The following is a 13,948-nucleotide window of genomic DNA, read 5'->3' as shown; positions in this document are numbered from 1 at the left end:
TTGAAGATTTGAAAATTGAGCGCGAAACGGTCACGAGGTACTAGTAACAGCCAGAAGTAGCATGCGCCATCACAAAACGCTCAAGTCAGGAGAGAACAGAATAAGTTTTGTTCACAAACTAACTATTTGATAAAGCCAAGTATCCGAGTGACTCAATTGCAATTTTTCTTCTAGACCGTCTGTTTTCATGATTGAGAGATATTGTATATCAGATCTGTAGTGGTTTGCAAAGATAGGTCTTTCAACCGAGGACTCAATAGAGAGCAATAGTAATGTCCTCTAAAGCCTATAGGGAAATTAATGTGAGTTTTTTAGGGTTTTCGGATCAATGCCGAAAATGAGGTCTGCGGTAAACACAGGTTTAGGAGATCTTATACATTTTGTCCTATGAGATAGTCTTCATCAGCTGATGTTACTGTACAATGTGAAGCATTATGTAATCAAAACACAATTCATAAAGGTAATGTTAGCTGATTATCTCGTAGAAAAAACCCGTATAAGATCGACTAAGCCTTTTTTAACATCGGACCTTATTTTACAGCATTTATCCCAAGACCCCATTATTTTCCCCATTAATTTCCCCCATAGGAATGGCTGAACGAACCAGATGTAGAAAATGCTAACTCATTTCCGTTTTTTAGGACTACAAGCTGGCAAACTATACCACAGAGTTTCTAAAACCAGAGACGCAGTTTTGAGACTTCCGGGAACGCTTGTGAAGCAGACTCGGCAGTTCAGAGTGGGGTTGGCAAGTCAATGTAAGAAATGTGTCCTAGTTGTTCATTTTCTTGAAATCCAAATGCAAAACCTAGATTCGAGCCATTGTCCTAGGTAACTGAAACTGTCATTACTACAACCTTGTGCAAGTGACAAACTGACATGTTTTGTGTCACTCCGGGATGCTGGCCTTCTAGGCTGAGTTCCTCTGTCCAGTGTCTGTGTTCTTTTGCCCATCTTAATCTTTTCTTTTTATTGGCCAGTCTGAGATATGACTTTTTCTTTGCAACTCTACCTAGAAGGCCAGCATCCCAGAGTCGCATCTTCACTGTTGAAGTTGAGACTAGTGTTTTGCGGGTACTATTTAATAAAGCTGCCAGTTGAGGACTTGTGAGGCGTCTATTTCTCAAACTAGGCATTCTAATGTACTTGTCCTGCTTGCTCAGTTGTACACTGGGACCTCCGACTCCTCTTTCTATTCTGATTAGAGCCAGTTTGCGCTGTTCTGTGACGGGAATAGGACACAGAATTGTATGAGATCTTCAGTTTCTTGGCAATTACTCGCATGGATTAGCCTTCATTTCTCAGAACAAAAATAGACTGACGTGTTTCAGAAGAAAGTTATTTGTTTCTGGCCATTTTGAGCCTGTAATCGAACCCACAAATGCTGATGCCCCAGATACTCAACTAGTCTAATGAATGCCAGTTTTATTGCTTCTTTAATCAGAACAACAGTTTTCAGCTGTGCTAACATAATTGCTAAAGGGTTTTCCAATGATCAATTAGCCTTTTAAAATTATAAACATAGATTAGCTAACACAACGTGCAATTGGAACACAGGAGTGATGGTTGCTGATAATGGGCCTCTGTACGCCTATGTGGATATTCCATAAAGAATCTGTCATTTCCAGCTACAATAATCATTTACAACATTAACAATGTGTATACTGTATTTCTGATCAATTTGATGTTATTTTAATGGGGGAAAAAATTTGCTTTTTTTTTCAAAAACAAGGTCTTAGTGACCCCAAACTTTTTAACGGTAGTGTATCTTTTTTTTTTTTTCACATTTTCAAACAGTCCATTTATATTTTCCAACGGGGCTATACATTTGGTGAAGTTTTTTTCTCGCCTGAGTAGCCTCATTTCACCTCCAAAAATAAAATGAAACCATCTAGTGTTCAACAAAATAACAACACAATGTCAAATACAGGTAGCCTAGTCAAATAATTAACATCCAATTACATTAACCGTTTCTCTCGCGCGGGAATTCCACTAACGATCCGTATGTAGTCAAACGTAGCTGCTGCTCATGTTGGTATCTGTACTGTTGGTACACTGCAGCATCCACCGAGAAGCTCTTGCTGCCAAAGGAATGCCTGACAGCTTGAAAGATGTTTTGGAACCTACAGTGAAAAGGGTTAACTTTTAAAGAAAATAAAATCTAATTTTATTAGTCACATGCGCCAAATACAACAGGTGTAGACCTTACAGTGAAATGCTTACTTACGAGCCCCTAGCCAACAATGCAGTTAAAAAAAATACGAATAACAAATAAAAGTAACAAGTAATTAAAGAGCAGCAGTAAAATAACAATAGCGAGACTATATACAGGGGGGTACCGGTACAGAGTCAATGTGCGGAGGTACCGGTTGGTTGAGGTAATATGTACATGTAGGGTAGAGTTATTAAAGTGACTATGCATATATGATAACAACAGAGAGTAGCAGCGGCAGAAAAGAGGAGGGGGGGGTGGGTGATCAGGAGTCTTATGGCTTGGGGGTAGAAGCTGTTTAGGAGCCTCTTGGACCTAGACTTGGCGCTCAGGTACCGCTTGCCGTGCCTTAGTAGAGAGAACAGTCTATGACTTGGGTGGCTGGAGTCTTTGACAATGTTTAGGGCCTTCCTCTGACACCGCCTGGTATAGAGGTCCTGGATGGCAGGAAGCTTGGCCCCAGTGATGTACTGGGCCGTTCGCACTACCCTCTAGTGCCTTGCTGTCAGAGGCCGAGCAGTTGCCATACCAGGCAGTGATGCATCCGGTCAGGATGCTCTCGATGGTGCAGTCATAGAACCTTTTGAGGATCTGAGGACCCATGCCAAATCTTTTGAGTCTCCTGAGGGGGAATAGGTTTTGTAGCGCCCGCTTCACAATTGTCTTGGTGTGCTTGAGACCATGTTCGTCGATGAGAATGGGGGTGTGCTCGGTCCTCTTTTCCTGTAGTCTACAATCATCTCCTTCCTCTTGATCACATTGAGGGAGAGGTTGTTGTCCTGGCGCCACACGGCAAGGTCTCTGACCTCGTCCCTATAGGCTGTCTCGTCGTTGTCTGTGATCAGGCCTACCACTGTTTTGTTATCGGAAAACTTAATGATGGTGTTGGAGTCGTGCCTGGCCGTGCAGTCATGAGTGAACAGGGAGTACAGAAGGGGACTGAGCACGCACCCCTGAGAGGCCCCTGTGTTGAGGATCAGCGTGGCGGATGTGTTGTTACCTACCTTTACCACCTAGGGGCGGCCTGTCAGGAAGTCCAGGATCCAGTTGCAGAGGGAGGTGTTTAGTCCCAGGGTCCTTAGCTTATTGATGAGCTTTGAGGGCACTATTGTGTTGAACGCTGAGCTGTAGTCAATGAATAGCATTCTCACATAGGTGTTCCTTTTGTTCAGGTGGGAAAGGGCAGTGTGGAGTGCAATAGAGATTGCATCATCTGTGGATCTGTTGGGGCGGTATGCAAATTGGAGTGGGTCTAGGGTTTCTAGGATAATGGTGTTGTGAGCCATGACCAGCCTTTCAAAGCACTTCATGACTACAGACGTAAGTGCTACGGGTTGGTAGTCATTTAGACAGGTTATCTTAGTGTTCTTGGGCACAGGCACTATGGTGGTCTGCTTAAAACATTTTGATATTACATACTCTGACAGGGAGAGGTTGAAAATGTCAGTGAAGACACTTGCCAGTTGGTCAGCGCATGCTCGCAGTACACGTCCTAGTAATCCGTCTGACCCTGCGGCCTAATGAATGTTGACCTGTTTCAAAGTCTTACTCACATCGGCTGCAGAGAGAGTGATCACACAGTCTTCCAGAACAGCTGGTGCTCTCATGCATGTTTCAGTGTTTTTTGCGTCGAAGCGAGCATAGAAGTAGTTTAGCTCGTCTAGTAGACTCGTGTCACTGGGCAGCTCACGGCTGTGCTTCTCTCTGTAGTCTGTAATGGTTTGCAAGCCCTGCCACATCCGACGAGCATCAGCGCCGGTGTAGTACGACTCGATCTTAGTCCTGTATTGATGCTTTGCTTGTTTGATGGTTCGTCTGAGGGCATAGCGGGATTTCTTATAAGCTTCCGGGTTAGAGTCCCGCTCCTTGAAAGCGGAAGCTCTAGCCTTTAGCTCAGTGTGGATGTTGCCTGTAATCCATGGCTTCTGGTTGGGGTACGTACGGTCACTGTGGGGACGACGTCATTGATGCACTTATTGATGAAGACAATGACTGATGTGGTGTACTCCTCAATGCCATCGGAGGAATCCCGGGACATATTCCAGTCTGTGCTAGCAAAACAGTCCTGTAGCTTAGCATCTGCTTTATCTAGTCACTGGCGCTTCCTGCTTTAATTTTTGCTTGTAAGCAGGAATCGGGAGGATATAATTATAGTCAGATTTGCCAAATCGAAGGCAAGGGAGAGCTTTGTATGCGTCTCTGTGTGGAATAAAGGTGGTCTAGAATTTCTTTCCCCTCTGGTTGCACATTTAACATGCTGATCGAAATTTGCTAAAATGGATTTAAGTTTCCCTGCATTAAAGTCCCCGGCTACTAGGAGCGCCGCCTCTGTGTGAGCGTTTTCTTGTTTGCTTATGGCGTAATACAGCTCATTCAATGCTGTCTTAGTGCCAGCCTCAGTCTGTGGTGGTATGTAAACAGCTACGAAAAATACAGATAAACTCTCTAGGTAGATAGTGTGGTCTACAGCTTATCATGAGATACTCTACCTCAGGCGAGCAATAATTCGAGACTTACTTAGATATCGTGCACCAGCTGTTATTTACAAAAATACACAGTCCGCCGTCCCTTGTCTTACCAGACGCCCCTGTTCTATCCTGCTGGTACAGCGTATAACCAGCCAGCTGTATGTTGATATTGTCGTCGTTCAGCCACGACTCCGTGAAGCATAAGATATTATAATTTTGAATGTCCCGTTGGTAGTTTAATCTTCCGCGTAGGTCATTGATTTTATTCTCCAAAGATTGCATGTTTTCTAACAGAATGGAAGGAAGTGGGGGTTTATTCGATCGCCTACGAATTCTCAGAAGGCAGACCACCCTCTGGCCCCTTTTTCTCCGCCTCCTCTTCACGCAAATCATGGGGATCTGGGCCTGTTCCCGAGAAAGCAGTATGTAATTCGCGTCAGGCTCGTCAGACTCATTAAAGGAAAAAAGGGATTCTGCCAGTCCGTGGTTAGTAATCGCAGTCCTGATGTCCAGAAGATATTATCGGTCATAAGAGACGGTAGAGGCAACATTCTGTACAAAATAGGTAAAAAAAAATAAGTTACAAACAACGCAAATAAACGAACAATAAAACACAATCGGTTGGGGACACGTAAAACGTCAGTTCTCCTCCGGCCCCTGAACTCTCGTGTATTTTCTGCACTATGCAATGATATGGGCAGCAACCATGTAACGCTTTTACAACATACAGACGTGCGCTGGTTATCATGGGGCAAAGTATAGACATGTTTTTTTGAATTGAGAGATGACCTTAAAGTTTTCTTTGCTGATCATAATTTTCACTTGTCTGACCGCTTGCATGATGACGAGTTTCTCACACGACTGGCCTATCTGGGTGATGTTTTTTCTCGCCTGAATGATCTCAATCTAGGATTACAAGGACTCTCTGCAACTATATTCAGTGTGCGGGGCAAAATTGAGGCTATGATTAAGAAGTTGTCTGCATTAACAAGGACAACACACTGGTCGTTCCATCATTGTATGATTTGTTTTGGTGTGCAAATGAACTCAAGCTTACGGACAATGTCAAATGTGATATTGCGAAGCACCTGAGTGAGTTGGGTGCGCAATTACGCAGGTACTTTCCCGAAACAGATGACACAAACAACTGGATTTGTTATCCCTTTCATGCCATGCCTCCAGTCCACTTACAGATATCTGAACAAGAGAGCCTCGTCAAAATTTCAAGAAGCCGTTCTGTGAAAATGTAATTTAATCAGAAGCCACTGCCAGATTTCTCGATTGGGCTGCACTCAAGGATATCCTGTCTTGGCAAATTGAGCTTTTAAGACACTGATACCCTTTGCAACCACATACCTATGTGAGAGTGGATTCTCAGCCCTCACTAGCATGAAAACTAAATCCAGGCACAGACTGTGTGGAAAATGAAAAGACTGACTCTCCAATACAACCCAACTTTGCAGAGTTATGTGCATCCTTTCAAGCACACCCTTCTCATTAACCTGTGGTGAGGTTTTCACAATTTTCAATGAAGAAATAAAGTTTTATATGTAAGATGGCTAAATAAAAAGCAAAATGATTGATTATTATTATATTATTATTTGTGCCCGGGTTGTGGGATCCAGGAGGGCATTGAATGTCTCTGCTGTAACCAAGAAGTTTAATCCTGACATCTAGCCACTTAGCTAGCAAGTTAGCAAATCAAATGCATAGCAGGGGCCCAGATATGGACTACATTTATTTGACACATCATAGATTTCTTATAGTTAGTTATAAGCAGTGGCGTTGCACGTGCCCCCATGGAAAATCATACCGTTGGTATTTTGAAATACCCTGGTATACAGTATAAACGGTATATCGCCCAAGCCTACTTAGGCAGGACAATAACCCTCCTGCTTATCTGTAGCTTACTTTTTAATAGACTTAACTTGGTTGCAATAGAAAATCTAGGTTCTAAAGGGCAGTTCTGTATTTTGTTTTGGGATGCCTCTGCTGCACACTGCCTAAGAAAAAGTTTTGGTTTATGACACAGAATGCTACAAAATAATTGTTGAGATTCATTGCTATTGAGATGCCATGGATGCCATTTGGTGACCAATTTTTGACAACCAATGAGGAAAGTTTATGACTACAAATTATGTTTTTTTGAGTGTACCTATTAACCACACCAAAATCTAAGTTTAGACATTCCTAACATATTGGCCTAATATTAGGCTCCCGAGTGGCGCAGCATCTCAGTGCTCGAGGCATCACTGCAAACCCTGGTTCGATTAGAGGCTGTATCACAACCGGCCGTGATTGGGAGTCCCATAGGGCGGCGCACAATTGGCCCAGTGTCGTTAGGGTTTGGCCGGGGTAGGCCGTCATTGTAAATAAGAATTTGTTTTTAACTGACTTGCCTAGTTAAAAAAAAATCATTATAATCCTATAAGTGAAAAGTGAGTATAAATTAAAAGATAAATCTCTCGTGAAGTTTTAGGACTTTACTTACATTTTTTTTTTTTTTAATAAGACACAAATATTTGATGAGTCTGGACTGGGCTTAAAGGGTAACGAATGTACCCATTTTAAGCTCCTGGATGTTCCAAATAAGCCCACCTCTTAATTCATACATTTTAATACATTTCCAAATGTTAACTTACAAACTGACATTTCTTATATAAAATTGTATTATATTAATATCCGCTAAAATATAAACTGGTCATTACTATTCAGCATGAAAGTAACACTCATAACAGAGGGGTGTCCAATCGTATCCACAGAGATCAATGCGGATTTAGGCTTTTGTTCTTGTCAACCTGATTCAACTAATCATAGACAATAACACACACAACTTCAAATTAATTATCTGAAAGCTGATTCACATTTGCTGTATTGCTATTCTTGTTAATTAGTTCAATTTGTCTTCCTAAAACCTATCTGAAGACAGTTTCAAATCTCCCCCTCTACTGTTGCATTACAACAATACAGGGGGTGGAGCAAAAAACAGAATCACCAGGATGAATGAAGGACAACAATATGACATTGCCCCCAGCCAAAAGTGCACGAGTAGTCATCTTCTTGTCCCTCATTTGTTTGCATTTTTGTCAAAAACTATCCCTCAACCCTGATCTTATTATTTTTTGTCCGCATCAACGACCAACTGTCCATTCCAAACATCTTGGAGAGAGTACAGAGGTTTTTATTGTTCCTAATCGTTTCTAATCTTGGTAAAGGCACCATGGATAGATGCAACTTATGCGTAACTATTTTGTTTGTGTTTTAATCAACTTAAATCTGAACAAAAAACATTTATGCTCACGTTCACTGAATATTAGGAATATCAACACTATGCATATGTTTCAATGCAAATTGGCTTAATAGGAACATACTGGGCTTAGTTGGAACAGTGATTTAAGATGAAAAAGACAGAATAGCAAGGTCTATTTAGAAAATATTTGGAAACCAATGGTTTGTGGTATAAATAGACACATTAGACTACAATATAATGCAACGTTAGTATTGAACATATTGAAAAATATATATTTATTACCATTTACATTCTGTGCTTTTGTGCTACTATTACTTTAAGCCCACCTGAGATAAATGTCAAATTGACAAAAATGGTGTCTGTGTATAACAATGCAAGGTTCATTTAACAGTTAAATAAGAAAAAATGCATTTAAAAATGTAAGCTGTAAATGCCTGAAATGTATTATCTTGTTGTATATTTCACCAAGGTATGTTGTTACTGTGTGACTGACATGCAGGCACAACTGCTAGCATGAAGAGAAAAAAACATATTTTCAATTGGCAAGAATTAGTAATAATATATCAGAACATTCATCTCTTAATGTTACATAAAGTATGGTCACTTATCAAATATCTGAATAATGAGTTTATCTGAGGGTCGCCTCACACAAGTTTTATTGCAGCTTTCAAATTAGCCATTACTGGGAGGTTACACAACTGTCAATAACTACAATAATCGGATTGGTTTAGAATAAAAACCGTTAACGAACAACCAGATTAATTGGTTGAATCGTTACTCAGCAGGAAATGCTTATTTGAGCTTAATATGTACGCTTACTCTAGGCCCTTTTACACTATTTTAAGTATCTGTATAGATACTATTTTTCAACTGCTATTTGTTTATTCATTAACGTGTCTGAATATTATCTGCAGACAGGCGTTTTTTTTTGACAACCCCCCCCCTTTTTTTATACCATGGTTGATACTGTGTCGAAGTTTTGTCTATTGTGTTGTATTGAAATGCTCACTCTTCCTATGCGGTTTTGCGTTTCTGGCAGGCTATACGCACTGTCAAAAGATTGGAAAACTAAAACAGTGGTGATAGTTTGAAGAATGTTACGTTAAACTCGTTTGTGTAGATTCTCGGAGCTGCATCTACTCGTTCCTTTTCCTAGATTCGTCGCGTCATCAAAGCATCCTTCAGGCGGAAGTCGATGTAGAGATTTTTTTTCAAGTTTTGACTTGCGCAGTAGATCCTAGGGTGTAGTCGGATATAGTTATTTTCCTTCTGAAGTTTCTCCATGGCGGTGGACACAAAGCACTGAGATCGTGGAAGTCTGCGTTAGAGCAAGGACAATAATTCTGGAAGGAACAAACGCATTTTTAAGGAGAAGCGATTGAAAGTTTTCCGCATGGTTTTACTTGTTTTATCAAGATTGCGGTAACTGGGTAGTTACCAATAAGTTGAAAGTTCAAAGGTGTAATAGAGGGATTCGTGTAGTTGTAGCTTAAGTTTGAAACGGCTTTTAGAATAGCTGAGAATGCGTTGGTTTATTCAAGTTTTGTTTTCATTTACTTGTTTGGCTGTCTTCAGCCACAGTGCTATGGATGAATGCACTGACGATTCGAGTCGTCCTCAGCGATGCATGCCAGAGTTTGTCAACGCTGCTTTCAATGTCACTGTGGTAGCTACCAATACTTGTGGCTCTCCACCAGAAGAATACTGCGTACAAACCGGGGTTACGGGGGTCACCAAGTCGTGCCACATCTGCGATGCCAGGGATCGCAGACAACACCACAGTGCTGTGTACCTCACCGATTACAACAATCAACAGGACACCACCTGGTGGCAAAGTCAAACTATGTTAGCGGGCATCCAGTATCCACACTCGATCAATGTAACTCTTCATCTTGGTAAGTGTTGTTTTTATTATGTTTCAAGTGCATAAAACAGGCCAGTATGTTTAGCTACCGTTACCATAAGAGCACTATTCATCTCATCTGCAGACGGATTAGGGGGTGGCTTTTTAACTCGGAGCTAACATTGACCTCGAAACAACTGTTCATATAAACCACGAATAGAATAGGTTTGATTACAAAGTTTCAATTTGAAAACAAATCATAGTTGACAAGCCGAGATGTGCAACAATGTTTGTCTGGCAATCACACACTGACTGCTTAATTCTTTGCGGCAGTCAAGACAACTCCTGACGCCATCAGTAGATAAACATATTTTTTATTATTATTTTTATTTTACCTTTATTTAACTAGGCAAGTCAGTTAAGAACAAATTATTATTTTCAATGACGGCCTAGGAACAGTGGGCTAACTGCCTTAAGGGGCAGAGCGACTTTTTTTTTTTTTTACCTTGTCAGCTCATTGAATTCTATCTGTGTGTAAAATATGCCTAAAATATATATTTGCGTTTTCTTTGTGTATTCAGAGTCAGGAAAACGGTTATCTTGCTCTATATGTTTTACGTTTAACCAGAGGAATGGATTTCTCAGAGTTAGTTATACTTTTACATACTGGAATTTGCGCAAACTGCCGCACAGCTGAAAGTTCTAGACTCGAGCTATGAATATCGAATGCCTCATCTGGGTCTTGTTAGCTTTGACTAACGAGTATTTTATAGAGTAGGCCAGATGAAATGGACGATGATGCGAGACATTTTAAGTTCAACTATGGGGGGTCACATGTTGTGGAGACCCATCTACAGGCCTATGTACTGTAATATAACTGTCCTTCCAATAATGATGGGAAGAGTGCTTTTTCTAGAGTTAATTTCAAATGATAAACTTTCCATTAAGTATTTGATACGAGTTTCAGTATTCACCCAGCACTACTGTTTTAGTGCTTGACATTCCTGAGTGGTTTAGTCAGGTCTCCTTGTAGCTTCTTTGTATCCTAAGGTAACAAACTTTGATAAGCTGGTGGAGGACTGTAGTCACCTATTCTATACTGAAAAATTATATAAACCCAACAATTTCAAAGATTTTACTGAGTTCATATATGAACTATCAGTCAATTGAAATAAATACATTGGGCCCTAATCTGCAGATTTCACATGACTGGGAATACAGATGCACATCTGGTCACAGATACCGTAAAAAAAAAAAAAAAGGTAGGGGTTTGGATCAGAAAGCCAGTCGGTATCTGGTGTGTCCACCTTTTGCCTCATGCAGTATGACATATCCTTCACATAGAGTTGATCAGGCTGTTGATTGTGGCCTGTGGAATGTTGTCCCTCTTCTCTTCAATGGCTCTGCGAAGTTGCTGGATATTTGCAGGAACTGGAACACTCTGTCGTACACGTTGATCCCTAACATGCTCAATGGGTGACATGTCGGGTGAGTATGCAGGCCATGGAAGAAATGGGACATTTTCAGCTTCCAGGAATTGTGTACAGATCTTTGCGACATGGGGCCGTGTATTATCACGCTGAAACATGAGGAGATGGCGGAGGATGAATGGCACGACAATGGGCCTCATGATCTCATCAAGGTGTCTCTTTGCATTCAAATTGCCATCGATAAAATGCAATTGTGTTTTTTGTCTGTAGCTTATACCTGCCTATACCATAACCCCCAAAATCTGTTCACAACGTTGACATTAGCAAACCGCTCGTCCACACAACCCCATACACGTGGTCTGCGGTTGTGAGGCCGGTTAGACGTACTGCCAAATTCTCTAAAATGATGTTGGAGGCAGCTTATAGTAGAGAAATTAACGTCCAATTCTCTGGCAACATCTCTGGTAGACATTCCTGCAGTCAGCATGCCAATTGCTCGCTCCCTCATAACTTGAGACATTTAGTGGCCTTTTATTGCACCTAGGGCTGTGGCGGTCACGAAAATTCGTCAGCGGTGATTGTCAAGCAAATAACTGTCAGTCTCACGGTAATTGACTGTTAATTAACATAAACATATTTAGCATCTCCTGGCTTCCACACACAGCCTACAATACCGAATGGAGGACGCTTTTCCCCCGTGGCTTATTTTCATGCCTCCCAGGTAGCCTATATTCCTGTTGTAAATGTAACCAATGTGCTTACTATAATAAATATAGTAGGCCTAGCCTATAGAAAGCTCATGGGATCCTCCTCTTTTTATTATTGGCCATCACCCTGTTTTTTTTCCCGCAATTGCATAGCGGATAGAAATGTTGTGCAACATGGGCTCATGAAGTGTTTGATTAGATTTTTGATTAGATTTGCCTTGATGTCAGAGTGATTAGTGGGACAATAGAGTGCTTAGTACCAGGCAGTTAGAAAGTTTGGTAGGCTACAAATGACCAGCAGCAGCATCAGAGCTTGGAGAAGCCTAATTACCGTGACTAAACGGTCATGAGGAATTTGACTGCCTTCATGACTCGTGACCGACAGTGTGCCGGTAATACGGTCACCGCACCAGTGTAATGATCATGGTATTTAATCAGCTTCTTGATATGCCACACCTGTGAAGTGGATTGATTGTCTCTTGGCAAAGGAGAAATGCTCACTAACAGGGATGTAATCAAATTTGTGCACAACATTTGAGAGAAATAAGCATTTTTTTGTGTGTGTAAGGAACATTTCTGGGTTCTTTTATTTCCTTTCATGAAACATGGGACCAACACTACATGTTCGGTCTACACATTCCGCCATAACAAGCTCAAAGCACAATACACTTCAGGATAAGCACACCATAGCCAGGGGTAGGAAACTAGATTCAGCTGCGGGAACATATCATTAGGTAAATTCCTGGTGTGTTTTTTTTTTTTTTGGGGTGGCCCCAAAAAAGTCACTCAGACCGGTTTTAGCCTTCTGGCTGCCTGTTGCCGACCCCTGCCATATGCCATTGTTACTCAACTGTAATGTATAGTTTGGAGGACATATTCTGGTTTGGCGGTAACCCGCTTGATATTACAGTGTGGTTTCTGTCAGTTTCAAAGTTACCGGTAGCCACATTGACTGGCCTGTGTGATTACAGTATCTAGGCTATTTGATGCATAAAGAGGGAGATTAGATTGAGCTCTGTAAAATATAATTTCCTTTTGTGAAGTAGCACTCAAGTTTGCAATTCCAATTGACTCTTGGCATTACCTAAGCTCCTGGTGCAATGAGCCCTAACATTCAGGATTGCTGATGCTGTCTTAGTGATATTAGTGTGATTACTATAAATGGCATGAACACTACTGTGTTATCTGACATACAGGTAACTGCCAAAATAATGGAAACACTTGAGTAAATGAGGGATACAAAGTTGTTTAAAAGCAGGTGCTTCCACACAGGTGTGGTTCCTGAGTCAATTAAGTTATTAACATCCCATCATGCTTAGGGTCATGTATAAAAATGCTGGGTGGGGCTAATTATTTTGGCTACCATGGCTATGCCCCCATAGGATGACAATTCCCCCCCATCCACAGGGCACGAGTGGTCACTGAATGGTTTGATGAGCATGAAAATGACAAACCATATGCCATGCCCCCCTCAGTCACCAGATCTCAACCCAATTGAACACTTATGGGAGATTCTGCAGCTGTGCCTGAGACAGTGTTTTCCACCACCATGAACAAAACACCAAATGATGGAAGAGTTCCAGACTAGGCTTGGGCGAAATACCGATGGTATTATTTTGAATACCGTTTTTTTTTTTTAAATGTGTGTGTGCTACGCCACTGCTTTTAAAGTTAAGTTTAACTATAAGAAAATTATATCAAACTCAGGGCTCCAGCTAACTTGCTAGCTAAGTGGCTTGATTTCAAGATCACGCTTCTTGGTTACAGAGAGATATTCAATCCAATTTTCTGGTTGCATAAATTTTGTGCGTTTTTATTTTTAAGTAGAGTCACTTTGTGTGCACTTCCGGTAATACCGTATACCCTGGTATGGTACATAAACGGTATGACAGTATGAAAATCTGCATGCATACAGCCCAACCCTATATATCCAGACAGTTGTAGAATCTATGCCATGGTGCATTAAAGCTGTTCTGGCTCGGGGTGGCCCAACGCCCAATTTAAGATACTATGTTGTTGTTTCTTTTATTTTGTCAGT

At 41.2% G+C, this 13,948-nt stretch overlaps 1 protein-coding gene across 1 annotated transcript in view; it reads left to right on the top strand.

Moving 5' to 3' along the window:
- Positions 1-9,175: 9,175 nt before the first annotated feature.
- LOC106599430 (laminin subunit gamma-1) overlaps positions 9,176-13,948 on the top strand; it is a 75,774-nt gene continuing 71,001 nt past the window's right edge. Inside the window, exon 1 of the mRNA XM_014190665.2 lies at positions 9,176-9,825. Coding sequence (XP_014046140.2) covers positions 9,453-9,825 — 373 coding nt within the window. The 5' untranslated portion in view covers positions 9,176-9,452. The remainder of the gene's footprint in view (positions 9,826-13,948) is intronic.

This window comes from Salmo salar, chromosome ssa03 (genome assembly GCF_905237065.1).
Source record: "Salmo salar chromosome ssa03, Ssal_v3.1, whole genome shotgun sequence".
Lineage (NCBI taxonomy): Eukaryota > Metazoa > Chordata > Actinopteri > Salmoniformes > Salmonidae > Salmo > Salmo salar.
Note: the sequence above shows the minus strand (reverse complement) of the source record. Positions and strands in the feature narration are given on the sequence as shown.